General features: G+C 47.4%; 2 protein-coding genes across 4 annotated transcripts in view; one reads left to right on the forward strand and one right to left on the reverse strand.

Moving 5' to 3' along the window:
• LOC136620188 (protein polybromo-1-like) overlaps positions 1-14,519 on the forward strand; it is a 162,951-nt gene that overhangs the window by 85,970 nt on the left and 62,462 nt on the right. The window lies entirely within an intron of this gene.
• Positions 1-14,519, reverse strand: part of LOC136621093 (protein polybromo-1-like) — a 76,172-nt gene that overhangs the window by 48,885 nt on the left and 12,768 nt on the right. For all 3 annotated transcript variants that reach the window (XM_066596328.1, XM_066596326.1, XM_066596327.1), the window contains one exon: positions 794-1,436. In XM_066596328.1, the coding sequence (XP_066452425.1) occupies positions 794-1,389 (596 nt within the window). In that variant the 5' untranslated portion in view covers positions 1,390-1,436. The remainder of the gene's footprint in view (positions 1-793; positions 1,437-14,519) is intronic.

Genomic DNA, 14,519 nt, shown 5'->3' on the forward strand with positions numbered 1-14,519 from the left:
GTGAAATCCCTGCTGCATACCCCGCTCTCCGTTTCCCTTGCACATGGGGCAGCGTGGCTGCAGCAGAGTCTGCTGTCAGAATTTAAAAGGTAAAGTGTCGTTGGCTGCTGTTTGCATTTTTAAGATAAACTTTAGTGGGCTGCCAGGAACTGGCGCTTAACGAGCTGTGCAGCCAATAAGGTACAGGGCGCGTCACCCCCTGTCAATCTTGACTCCACCAGGACTTCCAGGTGGCGTCAAGATACACTAATACAGAAGGTGAGTGAGGAGACTTATAAGGTCCTCGGTGCGTCTCTGGGTAATATGAAAATAAGGAAGCATGGAGAATTGTTTTTCTGCGACTGGCCTAAGGTAGATCGCTAACGTTTCATACCAGTGGACAATGGGGATCACGTGACCAGGGCCCACTGTCACTGCTCAAAGCTCTTGACTACCTTTGGCAGCTAGGAGCGAGGAGAGGCGGGACGGGGGCGGGGCTAATTCACGGAACTTATCCCCGCCCCCGTTTCGCCTTCTCTCATTGCAAATAGTGCAGAGGGACGGAGAGGAGGCAGAGAGGGGGCGGGAGCTCAGAGCACTGCTCTCGGCTCTTCCAGCCTCCTCCCCCTGCAGAGAGAGACGCCGTATATCGGCTGAGTGTGAAAACCCGGCCGATATATGGTTGTCTGAATGCACCATTAAACAGATAATGAAAAGGCATTTGGACAACCGGCTTTTGTAAGGCTACTACCTTAAAATATGTATTCGCCTAAGGAAGAAATATGCTCCTAAGTAAGAACTGTGGTAACATTACCGATTCATTCTGCGCGCTCTCTCCAGAACCTCGAACATGTGCTCCTGGAAAAGGTCAAGTCTTCGGTAACGATTATTTTCCACATTCTTTCGAATAATCTCAAAAGTCAATGGAGGTCTCTTTGGAAACTTGGGGTCAACTGCAGGAATTTCAGCCAGAGAATCGCTATAACATCTTCCTTCGTCATCTTGATGGCTCATCATGGACACAAACAGGTTGTGTATTAACTCCTGAATGAGCAAAGTTACATTAGGGACATGAGAATCCTCATCTCCTTCGATATCTCTGCGGGTCTCCAGTAACACCTTATGAAGGACCAAGGCATCCTTATAAATGAGGGATTCGGGTTCATTGTAAGTGCAGGCGTTATTAAACATGATGACAAAGTCCTCACACATGGCATCGATATCCTGGTACTTGTTGGCCATTATGTGACTCCTAATCTTTTCCATGTCGATGGGTTTCTTGATGGTCACATAGTAGTCTGGGAGCTCAGAGCGGGAGGGAAGACGCAGGAAGATGGCGCTGAGACGTCTGCCACGTTTATCTGTGTAATTCTTTACTGCTTCATACACTTCATTCAGTTTCTGTTGCATGGGGCTCAAATACTTGGTTTTCTTTGGAGATATTCCACTTTTTCTACCTAATTAAGAGAAACATTTTTACATTTTGCATGATGGCAAGAACTGTTTTTGGCTTCTTTTTGAGAATACATAAATCACTTGTGCGATTACCTGATCTTACAGACAGCACAGGGCCAGAATAATAAGAATGAGGATTAACCTCTCGAGGTCCAAGTACAGTAAATATACAGCGCTTTGTCCTGGGATTGTTAGCACAAAACTGAAACATTCAGATACAACGGAGTGAGAGAATAATGTAATATTACTGAGTTTCACAGTTAAAGGTGTAAGGCTGTGCTCATTCGAGCGTATTATGGTGTACGCACGTGTGATATGCGGCAATTCGCAGGCAATGAAATACATTACCTTAAGTTGGCTCGCTCTCATCTGCGGGTAAGAATTGCGTAACGTGAGCACAACAAAGAATGCAGCAAGTTCTATTTTGTCACTTATTACACACGAGAGAGCCCATTGTTCTCTATGGGCGCATAAATCAACGCCACCGATACGCAATTACATTGCGTATGAGTGATATATACAGATATGCACCACTGCAAAGCAACAGAGCAGAAAATTTAAACAAGAAAGGAAACAAGTCAGATTGCGCATGACAGCGTGCGTGAGATACACAGTCATGTGCAATACAGTAACGCTGGCATACGCGGCGGCAGGCCAGCTCCACAGCGCTAAAACGCTGCGTGACTCAAGCAGTATTTTATGTATACGGCCATATGAGCCTGGCCTTAAAAAGACACAGGGGTGAAGGGAAGAACATGTAGTGACAGTTTCTTTTTACTATGGTTCTACAGACTGACATTCTTATCTCATAGACAATCCCTCTATAGGTCAGAAGAACCTGCCACCTCTGGCAGGATCGGCCAACAGTCTATGTGTATGGAGGCAGTTCAACATTTCACAGAAGATACTGTTGGGGGGTGGAGAATAATTGGGCATGTTGGGTTCTAACAAACGTAGGTTGAATTCACATGTGGCACAAATCCACAATGCATTCAGTACAAGGCAAGTGAGTGAAATATTTACAAATCTCATCCACTGGTTGCGGACACTTACGCTCCAAGAAATTAGCAGGCGGTGGATTTTCACACCTTCAATGTACTAGGTGTAAAACCTGCAGTAAATCAGTACAGCAAAATGCACAAGAGAAATATTCTACTTTGTCTAGACATACACTTAAAAAAGGGAGAACTAGGAGAAAGCTACAGCAGTCAGAGCTGTGGAGCAGCTCAACGTACAGAGCAGAGAGCACTTTAGAGAGAAGGCTCCACCTCACAGCACTTCGTGGAGCAGTGATCCGGCCATTAAAACTGCATTGTAACTGATAGAAGTGCTCACAGGTATCATTACACCCCGCTTTACTGCCCCGACATAACACGGTCAGCAGTTTTACATCAGCAAAGTTACTGACAGAAGCCATTTAATACTTTGAGCCATCAACAGCTACATGATGTGTACGGCTGGCATACGTTATATCCATTACTTAAAATGTTTGTAGGTAACAAACGTGGCCACCAAGAGGGGTTTGTCACCTTGTGTGACCCAGGAGCTCACGCCCCTGTTCTCCTCTCTATACTGTGTCAGCCGGAAGTGGCTCTTTCAATGGCTCTTGGGGTTCATTCATATGATGTATTTTCTGCAAGCATTATTACGGACCCAATACAGACACTATACAACACCATTGCAATGGTGTATTCAGGCGTAAAAAAAAAACAAAAAAAAAAAACATTGCAGCATGTCCTATCTTGGTCCGCATTCACACACCAAAATAGCCCATGAATGTCTATGGGAGAGGTGGAAACAAAAACAAACATGTGTTTCGGGGGTTTTTTTGTTTTTGTTTTTTTTTTACACGTTGCTAGGAGACAGCGTGAAAAAAAAAGTTTTAAAAAAGCGACATAGATTAGGCCTTGTGGGGGTTTTTTGCGCAGTCAATACAAACCAAAAAAAAATACACAGAAAATGGTGTGTTTTTCATGGAACAAAATGGCATACACATGCGAATGAGCTCCACAAGCTCACAAGTCAAAACTATAACATATCAATAGAAAATGTACCAAATTAACCATGTTCGGGGGCGTGGCCAGCGACCGACATGGAGAGTCGCATGTGAGGAGAGCTCCCCAGGGGGAATACTAAAATCCGCACAAAATCCTGGCCTTACCAGAAACCGAACATTTAAAAGAACTCCAACGGGCTCCTAACCCCTAATTAACAAGCTGGACCGCGGTTGAGAGCGATTACGACCTCCTGACATCCATAATAGGACCGTGGACCGGAGCGGGAGGGGGACGGCGCCAACGCCCTGCCACCTTCCCGCGCTTTGCTTACTGCCTAGCTCACTGACTTATCTTGCCGGCTGGCCGTCCTGGGACTTTCGCGATCAGTGCCCTCCCAACAACCACCCGGCGAAGGACCACTCCGGGACTCGTGGCTGGCTCTGCCACTTTACTCTCACTGGGCCCCTTCCCTACTGTCTCTGGGCCGCGGCGGCCCACGTCTGACCGGAGCTCGGGTGGGGGCGACCCCCCCCCCTACTGAAGCCGCTGAACCGCTCCTGAAGGGAGAAAACACCCCGCTTCCTCCACCCTTAAAGCTGAACTGCCGCCGCAGGACCCGGGTGGAAGCCGCGGTCCATTTGCCGGCTCCGGCCGCCCTGTCGCCGCTTACCTGCGACTTCCGGCCATTCGCATCGGTCCGGACCTGATCCTGCGGGCTGAAGATCGCTGCCCACTCCCCGACGAGAGGCACCCGATCCCTGCTGAACCCGCGGCGGGACTGACTGTCCTCCCTGGCTCTTCTCGGAGCCGCCGCCGCCGCCGAACACCTGGCTCCCCAGAAGGGAGACAGGGAACACCTCTGTGGCGGGCCGCCGCGCCGCCGCCGAACACCTGCCTCCCAGGAAGGGAGATAGAGAACAACTCCGTGGCTGCCTGCCGCTTCAGGGCCGCCGCACCGCCGCCGAACACCTGCCTCCCAGGAAGGGAGATAGAGAACAACTCCGCGGCTGCCCGCCGCTTCGGGGCCGCCGCGCCGCCGCTGCCGAACACCTGGCTCCCCGGAAGGGAGACAGGAAATACCTCTGCAGCTCCCCGCTGCTTCGGGGCCGCCGCGCCGCCGCTGAACATCTGACTCCTCGGAGGGGAGACACAGATCACCTCTGCGACCGTGCCGCTGCTGCAGGGTTCGACGGAGGTCGCAGCCTCCCTGCCCCTCCGTCCTGCAACCTCCTGCCGCCACCTGGCCGTGACGCCCAGCGCCCCACAGCACACTGACTGCACTCCAGCTACTCACCTTCGGATCGCCCAACCACCACCGGACTGCGGCACCCGACATCTCTGGAGGCGCTGCGTCCTCCTTAAACCCGACCCCCACAACCACAAACCTTAGCCAAATATCCGATAACAAGGCCAGTTTATCTCCTGGGACAGCCGAGGGGCTGACCACCCCAACGTATATCTATAAAAGGACTGAGCTGGACTAACAAATAAGGGGCCCCACAGTAGGTACTGACCTACCCCCGACCTTAAATTGATTCAGCAAGGGCGGTCTGCTGTGCCCTACGGCCGACGGACCACCGCGTTTAACTGGCGCGGCCTCTCGTCCCCTCTACCGTGATCAGTTCAAGGCCAAAGATAATCCGGTGCAACCATAGTCCGGACTGCCGGACCCCCGCTTCTTAACAGTTATTGTAACAATACCAATATACGGACCTTTACTCCTTATTACTCAGAGCTAACCTCCATAACTCGCTACGCTAAACTAACGAATTCTATCATGAGTACACGCGCTAAAAGCGGCACCGCCGCGGAAAAGCTAAGAGAATTTTCCCGCATCGAAACCTCTGATCACTCCCCGCGAGTAACGCGACCCGCTCAGATGAAAGACCCGGTAGACGAAACTGGGCAAACCTCAGAACCCACCCTGCGTCAACTTCTAGATGCAATTAACACTTGCAAGTCCTCTCTTACCAACAAAATAGAGGAGATAAAATCTGACGTCTCCTTGTTGAGACAAGACTTGCATAATATGCGTGACAGATTGCGGGAAATGGAGGACTGCGTCTCCAACGCAGAAGACTCCTTGCGCCCACTTACTACGGCGGTTAAAAAAGCAACAAGGGCAATAGAATTTTGCCAATCCAAAACAGACGACTTACAAAATCGCTCGCGCCGTTATAACCTACGCATAATAGGCCTACCCGAAAAATCAGAGGGCTCCCACCCGGAAACATCCGCTGAGACTTGGCTGAAATCGTTATTGGGGGAGGACGCTTTCTCTATCCACTTTACAGTGGAGAGAGCCCATCGAGTTCCTGCAAAACCGCCACAACCAGGAGCCCCCCCGCGCCCATTCCTAGTAAGGATCCTAAATAGCAGGGACCGGGACGCCGCATTACGCCAAGCCAGACTAAAAGGCCCATTAAAACACAACAATGCAACAATCTCCATATTCCCCGATTTCTCTGCTGAACTACAAAAGCAAAGAGCCACCTTTACAGAAGTGAAACGGAAATTTAAAGAAAGAAACATTCTCTACTCAATGGCATACCCAGCTCGCCTACGAATAGTGGCCCAAGGAAAAGCGATCTTCCTCCAATCTCCCACTGAGGCCCTGGAGTGGCTGGACATGCATCCCGTAACACCAAAGGACGACTGACCCCACCACAGCTGTAGCAGAACTTTGAGCTTTGTTATGACCTAAATTCTCAGTACCCCCATGATCCATGGGCGGTGTGCAGTACGGCCGCGGCACCTTTAAATCATTACTGGAACCCGACAGTTGACCTCAAACTTCTAAAGGCCATCAAGAGACCCCCCCAACAATATAACATCTGCTACTTCTAGCTAGATTGTAGCTAAATTGTTTCTTTTTTCTTTTCCTGTCTTTTTTTCTTCCCTTCTCTCCTTCCATTTTTTTTCTATTTTGCTGTTCTTTGACATCTACGCCGTAATTTAAGTAATGTCAGAGACTAATGGTTTAAATGTTTGTAATCTGTTCTCCATTAATGTTCTTTACAAGCCTGCGCTGACACAACCTCTCCCCTCACACCCATCAACACCCTCCCCCTCAACCCCCCCACCTCACCCCATGGACACGAACACAATAGCCAAATCCTATATCCACACAGGTAGTAATGTCCCTAAAATGTCTTAGCTGGAATGTTCGGGGACTCGGTACAACACTCAAGCGAAGGACAGTATTCTCATATATCAAACAAATAAATCCACACATTATTAGTCTGCAAGAGACCCATCTCATTAGGGACAAGGCTGATACCCTTTCAAAGCCATGGATCCAGTGGTCTGCCCACTCCTTTCACACCTCCTCCTCCAGAGGTGTCTCTGTGCTTATTCACAAGTCACTGCGCTGGAACCCTATCACTACCCGTAGGGACTCCGAAGGAAGATTTATATTTATATACGGAGAAATAGACTCTAAACCCTATGTCATCCTATCCATCTACAATCCACCTCACAACAATCTTCATCTTCTGCAGACTGCCATAACATTTGCACACCAGTACCCATTGGCAGGAGTGATCTGCTTAGGCGACTTTAATATGGTAATGGACCCCACTAAAGACAAATTCCATGCACCCCTTAACGCCACTCCCACCTTAAACTCCCCTTTGAGACACCTAATTGAAAGCATTGGATGGGTCGATCTCTGGCGACTTCACCACCCCGAAACGCGGGAATATACCTGTTATTCACCGGGTCATAATGCGCTGACGAGAATTGATTACATTTTCAGCTCCACAGAACTGGCAATATATCTCTCGAACATAACACATTGCCCGAGAGGCATATCTGACCACAGCCCTATACTATTAACCCTAAAATTTCCTCAACATAATATAAGGCCCACTTGGAAACTTCACCCATTCTGGCTCAAGCTCATTGGATCAGACGATCAAACGCCCTTTCACATCTCCCTATTACTAGATGCCCACAATGACAACACCCATCCCGCCTTGAAGTGGGACACTCTTAAAGCTTATATCAGAGGGTTCCTTAAATCTGCCATTTCACACATCAAAAAAACAACATCCCAGGCCGACAAAGAGACAGAAAACCAGACCCTAGAAGCCGAGAAAACGTATATATCTGCCCCCACAGACGCCAATAAAATAGCCTGGCTCAGTCTATCCCGTCTCCATAGACACCAAATACACGCCAAAGCCAAACGCAAATTATTCTTCACTAAGCAGCACTACTTTGAATTAGGAAACCAATCCAGTCATTTACTCGCCAATCTTATTAACCATGAAAACCATGCTAATACGATCCTTAAGATTAAGAATCAGCGCGGAATAGAGCTAACCGACAGGTCGACCTCCTGGAGGGTCCCATCACTCTGGAGGAGATCCAACTGACAATCCAAGACATGGCACTCAATAAATCACCAGGCCCCGACGGTCTCCCAATAGAGACATACCGTAAATACTGTGAACAACTAGCCCCACAACTCCTTGAGACGCTAAGCCAGGCCCAAATAGACAAAACACTGCCACCTTCATTCTATAAAGCCTCCATAGTAGTGATTCTGAAACCTGGGAAGGACCCTACAGATTGCGGCTCTTATCGGTCAATATCACTGGTAAACGCAGACTACAAGATCCTAACTAAAATCCTGGCCACCAGACTGAACCAAGTGATTTTGTCCATTATACACCCTGACCAGACGGGCTTCATGCCAGGGAAATCCACGACCATAAATATACGCAGAGTCCAAACAGCCATCCAACTAGGTAAACAATATAATATGCCATGGGCTCTGGTTTCACTCGACATGGCAAAAGCCTTTGATTCCTTGGAGTGGGCCTTTCTGGAAGCCTGTCTGGTCCGTTTTGGGTTCGGACCTAAATTTTTACAATGGCTCAAAATTATATACAAATCCCCGAGTGCAAATGTAATTGTAAATGGCATCCCATCAACGGAATTTCAACTGGCAAGAGGCACCCAACAGGGATGCCCTTTATCCCCGGCCTTATTTGCTATAGCCATTGAGGCACTGGCAATCCGGCTGAGAAGCGCCCCCAACGTAACCGGTATTAAAGGGGCAGACCTCGAAAGCAAACTGGGACTATACGCAGATGACACAATTCTATTCCTATCGAACCCACTAAACTCCTTTTCCCAAGCTATGACACACATAGATAGATTTTCCCACTTCTCCGGGTTATATGTCAACTGGTCCAAATCAACAATCCTTTATACAGAAACTGACCCAAAAAACGACCCCTGTGTCACAAGATATGGACTAAAACCAGTTTCAGCATTCAAATACCTGGGGATAGTTATGTCATACGACCACAACAACACAATAGCAGATAATATAAACCCATTATTAGGGAACATAAAACATAAACTGAGGCGATGGGCCAAGCTACCACTCTCCGTGGCTGGGCGCATAAACCTCATTAAAATGGCCATCCAACCCAAATGCCTGTATATACTACAACACATGCCAGTGAGCGTCCCTAAACACATCTTTAAGTCTTTAAACTCTCTAATCATAACATTTATATGGAACTCCTCCCGTTCCAAATTGAGCTTATCAATTCTACAAAGACCCAAAGAACAAGCCGGAATGGCCCTCCCGGACCTCCGGCTCTACTACCTGGCAGGGCAACTGAGAAATATCCGAGCCTGGGTCTTAGACAAAGAATTGCCTATAGCAGATAAACAACTTGCAAAACAAGTAACAGGAAATAGCCTTTTGAGCTTTTTAGAATTCCCGGAAAGCACCAAATCTACCGACCTAATCCCGCTCCACAAATTAGCTCTTAGCGTGTGGAAGGAGGTAAAGACATTGCAGAGATACCGGGATGTGGTGCCAGAACTCCCCCTTTGGAACAACCCCGGTCTCACCGCACTACAGTCAGTTCCAGACCCACAGTACTGGACCGCCCAGGGGGTACGCACACTAAGAGATATATACACAGACGAAACACTCCCCACATTTACGCAACTGCGCAATAGGCTGCAGGTCCCACACCTTCAACTATTCAGATTCTTCCAATTAAGACACGCACTGAACTCTCAATTTCCACCCGCCTCAACCCGTATATCTAAATTTCCCACAATAGGCGTCCTCAAATCCCAAGGATCCAAAGGCCTAATATCGGCCCTATACACACACCTCCTTTCAGCTAAAATAGATCTCAATCCACCCCCTACATATGACAAATGGAAACTTGCCATCCCATCCCTCACACCTGAGGAGTGGCAAGACGTCTCTGAATCCCACCTGTCAGTCTCACCGGCCGTAAACAATAAATTAATTCAACTATACATCATACATCAAGCCTACCTTACTCCCAACCGTCTACATAAAATGTGTAATACCTCCTCAGACTTCTGCCAGAGATGCCGCCAACCGAAGGCGGACTTCTGGCACTTAATTTGGGAATGCCCTCTTGTCAACGAGTTCTGGTCAAAAGTGATGGACCTTATAAACTTACTCTTACGACCCCCACTATCCATCGACCTAGACCCTAAGGTAGCGCTGTTTGGCCTGCTGGAGGAGGAGGTGTGGCCATATTACATTCGCGTCTTCCTTGAAAAGACGCTATTTTTGGCCCGTAAAGCGATAGCCAAAAAATGGATGGCGACTGAACCCCCTTCAATCCCACACTGGATCCAAATTGTAAACACTGTAGCCTCATATGAAAAAATTATATACCAAAACAGAGGCTGCCCGACCAAATTCCAAAAAATATGGGGGACTTGGATGGACTCCCACTCTACTCTGCTCATGGAATGAACCTCAAGCCCAATCTACAACACCCCCCTCCCTCCCCTCCCCACCCTCTGGCACTCCCCCTCCCCCCCCCCCCCCCCCACTGACAAGCGCTTGAAAACTTGTAACTTTCTCCTACCAAGATCAAGAACAAGGAAGAACAGCATTGGTTTTAAAAGTTCAAAAGTTTATTGTTGTAAATGTTTAACTAGTAACTCAAGAAATACAGCAACAAAAAATTTGTGTTAATCTAATTATAACTACGATCATATATACATTGCTATGAATCTAACGAATCTCTCTTTATTTCTGTTTTGTATTTCGTAAATTGATTATCAAAAAATAAAACGAATTAAAAAAAAAAAAATTACCCATGTTCTGTACTGAATTACTGCAAAACTGTCAGACCGGGATCACATGACCATATTGTAATACAGTGCATTAAAATCACAGCTTTCCACCTGCGTATGGAATTGCGTATTCCTGTGTATTATCGTGTATGCGAGCATTTTGCACGTGTATGCACAACGTATTTTACACGCGCAAAACGAAGGCAAGCAGGCAATGATCCCCTGCTCTCTGTACATCTGGGAGGCAGACTCATCCCATGTCCTGGCTTTGGCGTTCCTCTCCAGGTAATTGGAGCTATTGGTGTCCCAAATTAGAGGAAGTCCGGCATAGAGCATGGAGTCTGCTCGTATCGGAAGTAGTCATGGCTTCTATGTAAGGGCCCCCAATCTCCACAGACCACCGGTTAGATGGGATGGTGGTCCCTAGACGCTCCTGCAGTGTCTGACCTAGTTTTTTAACTTCCTTCTCAATGTAATGGTGCATGCACTGCGTTTGAAATTCACCCATAGAGAACAATAGGGCGTAATAAGCAGTAAAATAATACATGCTGCAATAAATATGCAATAAATATACGCAAGTGGGAGTACTATGTTTACAGACTAGGAAACTGCTAGAGACGCTGAGGCTAATATGTCAGCCCAAGACACAGGACAAATCAGCCATAAATAAAATAGTGAAATGCCCTCAAATATATAACTAAGGCAGCCTGTCCACGGGCGGGTTTTCATTGCGTTCCCCTAAGCAATATTGCGTGCTATGCAGAGCGCTTCCCCCTGTCCACGAGCAGAGAATCATTGGGGTTCTCTGCTCTCGGCCGGCAAATCACAGCATGCTGCAATTTGCTGCGATTCTCCGCGGTCAGCCTGTCAGATAGGCTGACAGCAGAGACCCGTCTGCCGGCTACAGCTCCCGGGCGGCGTCTCACATGGCGGAGAACCGCTGCAGGATACCGCAACGCCCGTGGACAGGCAGCCTAAAAGCCACCACTAGGCTATACAATAACTTCTACCTCTGCCCTAAGGGCCCTGAAAACTATATATTCCTTACACTAAAATGGCTGCAACGGTAAGGGCGACAGGTCATGGGCCATTTACATGGGGCGATTATCGTTCACAATTCATTCAAATGAACTTGTGCAAAAACATTGTTTACTATTAGTTTTCGCTGACTTTTAGTCACATAAAATACATTGCCGAGTTGCAGGCTTGTCGTTCCGTGTAAACGCTCCACATAGGGGGTGAAGCACGGAGCGAGAAGCCCGCGATCCAGCGGTGACGTCTGTCAGTGTAAACACTCTGTACGAGCGCTAACGACGTGAGACGTGACATCAGCACTTGTGCAGGTGTTTACCCGACTGTCAGCCAGTGTTAAAAAAAGATAATTAAAGTGAAAACCAACACTTATTTCCAATTTTCTTGACATTTTTCCAGGGATATCCCAAAAATTTTATAAAAATGCAAATGTAAAACGGCACAAATAAATCTTCAGGCATCATGAAAAAAGACAAAAATTATTTAATCGAACAAAAGAAGAACATTTATTATACCTTTCAAACGTACTTATACTAAAGAACACAAAACGAGAACCCGGTCTGGTTACCAACAGGAAAAAATACAGCGGACTTGAACTCGTTAACACTGGAATCACCATGGAAGTCATTTATAACCCCTGCAGCTGCTCAAAGGCAATGCAGTGATGGAAACAATCCCAGCGGGTGTAGTCTAGGGGTTAGATGTCTGATTGTTGGGGCCGACCACTGGGACTTCCTTGATCCAGAGACTCAACCACCACTCCAGACAGTTCGATGGGACAGGTGGAGATCAAAGCACATGGTAAACTCCATACATTCCACAGAAGCCAGTGGAGTGGCATTCGGGCATGCATACCGCTTTCCTTAGGCTGTGCCTGTTTCGGGATCAATGAAGGTTCCAGCAGTCAGTCCAAAAGCGATCAGACATTTGTCCCCCATCCTATGGATACGATTTCAATGCTTTTTATGGTAAAACACTTTTTAAAGGGGTGTTTTAGTAAAAAGAAGTTACTTCTTATCCAGAGAATACCTATATGAGAAGTAAGGGTTCGACCACTGATCGCAAGACTGGGGTCCATGTACCCCCAAATGAATGCAGCAGTGACGGTGTATCCGTGCCACCACTCTATTCATTTCACGGGACTGCTAGAGATAGCCAAGCGCTTGGCTATCTCCAGCAGGTACTTGGGACTCCCATTGATGGGATCGGTGGGGGTCTGAGCTGTTGGACCCCTGAACATCAGTTATTGCCTATCCTTTGGGCTTTATTTTACCAGGATATGTCTGGCTGCACACAGGAGAGCTGGATTCCGCATGTGGGAACTCGCAGCAAAATACACCTGTGACCCCATGTACCTGCAAAATGTGTATTGCGGACTTCTGCCGTTGGTCATGTGAACCTAACTGCACTGTAGCTCAGCTTGTTCACACTGTCTGTTATTCAAAAAGCATGAGCCCATCAAAACTTCGCAGTCCGGCTACATGCACACGAGCGTAAAACTTGTGCGAATATGAACTGCATTCTTTTGAAATCATTGCATGTCCTATTTTTTCGCATTCCTGAGAACGCATCACCCATTGTATTCATGGGACCTTAACCAGGTAACGACCGCCCTTCCTTTTTTTGATGGCAGCCATTAAGGGGCTTTAATTTGCAGCGCCGTCAAAAGGGTTTCCTGTACCAAGAGAGGCGGGTGCATGGCTCTCACATAACATCTGGGTACTAGCCCTTATAGCGTGAACCAAAGAAACCTTCGATTCCCACTATTTAACCCTTAACACGTGGCGGTCAGTGCGACTGCGGTATGCAAAAGGCAGACAGAGGGAGGGATGATCTTGATGACTGAAGTATAATAGTGTACTAGAAGATATACCCTGCGCTGCACGCCAATTTTATGACTAGCAGTCCTGAAATATATAAAGTGGGCCACAGCGCACTGTTATGGAAGTTGTCCAAAATAAAAAGCTGTTGCCCACAGCAACCAATCACAGCACAACTTTTATTTTACCTCAGAGGTATAAAAAACAAATGCTGAGCTGTGATTGGTTGCTGTTGGCAATAAAAATTACAGGGGAAGTCAGTGAGTTTTGGATTGTTAATTCCGCCAGTATTCGTCGCCGGGTACTGAAGAACGCTCATGCAAACTTTCACTCAAATCGGACCAGAACTGTGGATTTGTATACAATACAAACAAACACACAGACTGTGCGCTTTATATATAACGTACGCATAAATACGTGGAAGTACATGATGCTGATTAATGTTATGTGAATGTATTAGACATATATTATACTGCTGAGGTAACATGAAAGCTGTGCTGTGATTGGTTGTTGTAGGCAAAGCTTTTATACGTCAGTGCTGAGGTAAAATGAAAGCTGCTCTGTGATTGGTTGTTGTAGGCAACAGCTTTTATATGTCAGTGCTGAGGTAAAATGAAAGCTACTTATAGCTAAAACACAAAATCTGTTTGTTGGTGTCATATACAAATCCGCAGTTCTGGTCCGTTTTAAGTAAAATTGTGCAACCAATCGTAGCTCAGCTTTTATTTGTTATTCTGTTGAGGTAAAATGAAAGCTGCGCCGTCATTGATTGCTATTAGAGATGAGCGAACGTGCTCGGCCACGCCCCTTTTTCGCCCGAGTACCGCGATTTTCGAGTACTTCCGTACTCGGGCGAAAAAATTCGGGGGTCGCCGTGGCGGAGCGGGGGGTTGCAGCAGGGAGTGGGGGGGAGAGGGAGAGAGAGAGGGCACCCCCCTGTTTCCCGCTGCTACCCCCCGTGCCGTCACGCCTCTCCCCGCCCCCCAGCGCACCCGAGTACTTTTCGCCCGAGTAGTGAAGTACTCGAAAATCGCGGTGCTCGATTGCGAAATCGCCCTTACCGAGTACATTCGCTCATCTCTAATTGCTATATATTATCGTACCCAAAATGAAAGCTGCGCTGTGATTGGTTGCTATG

The sequence above is a fragment of the Eleutherodactylus coqui genome, chromosome 3 (assembly GCF_035609145.1).
Source record: "Eleutherodactylus coqui strain aEleCoq1 chromosome 3, aEleCoq1.hap1, whole genome shotgun sequence".
Taxonomy (NCBI): domain Eukaryota; kingdom Metazoa; phylum Chordata; class Amphibia; order Anura; family Eleutherodactylidae; genus Eleutherodactylus; species Eleutherodactylus coqui.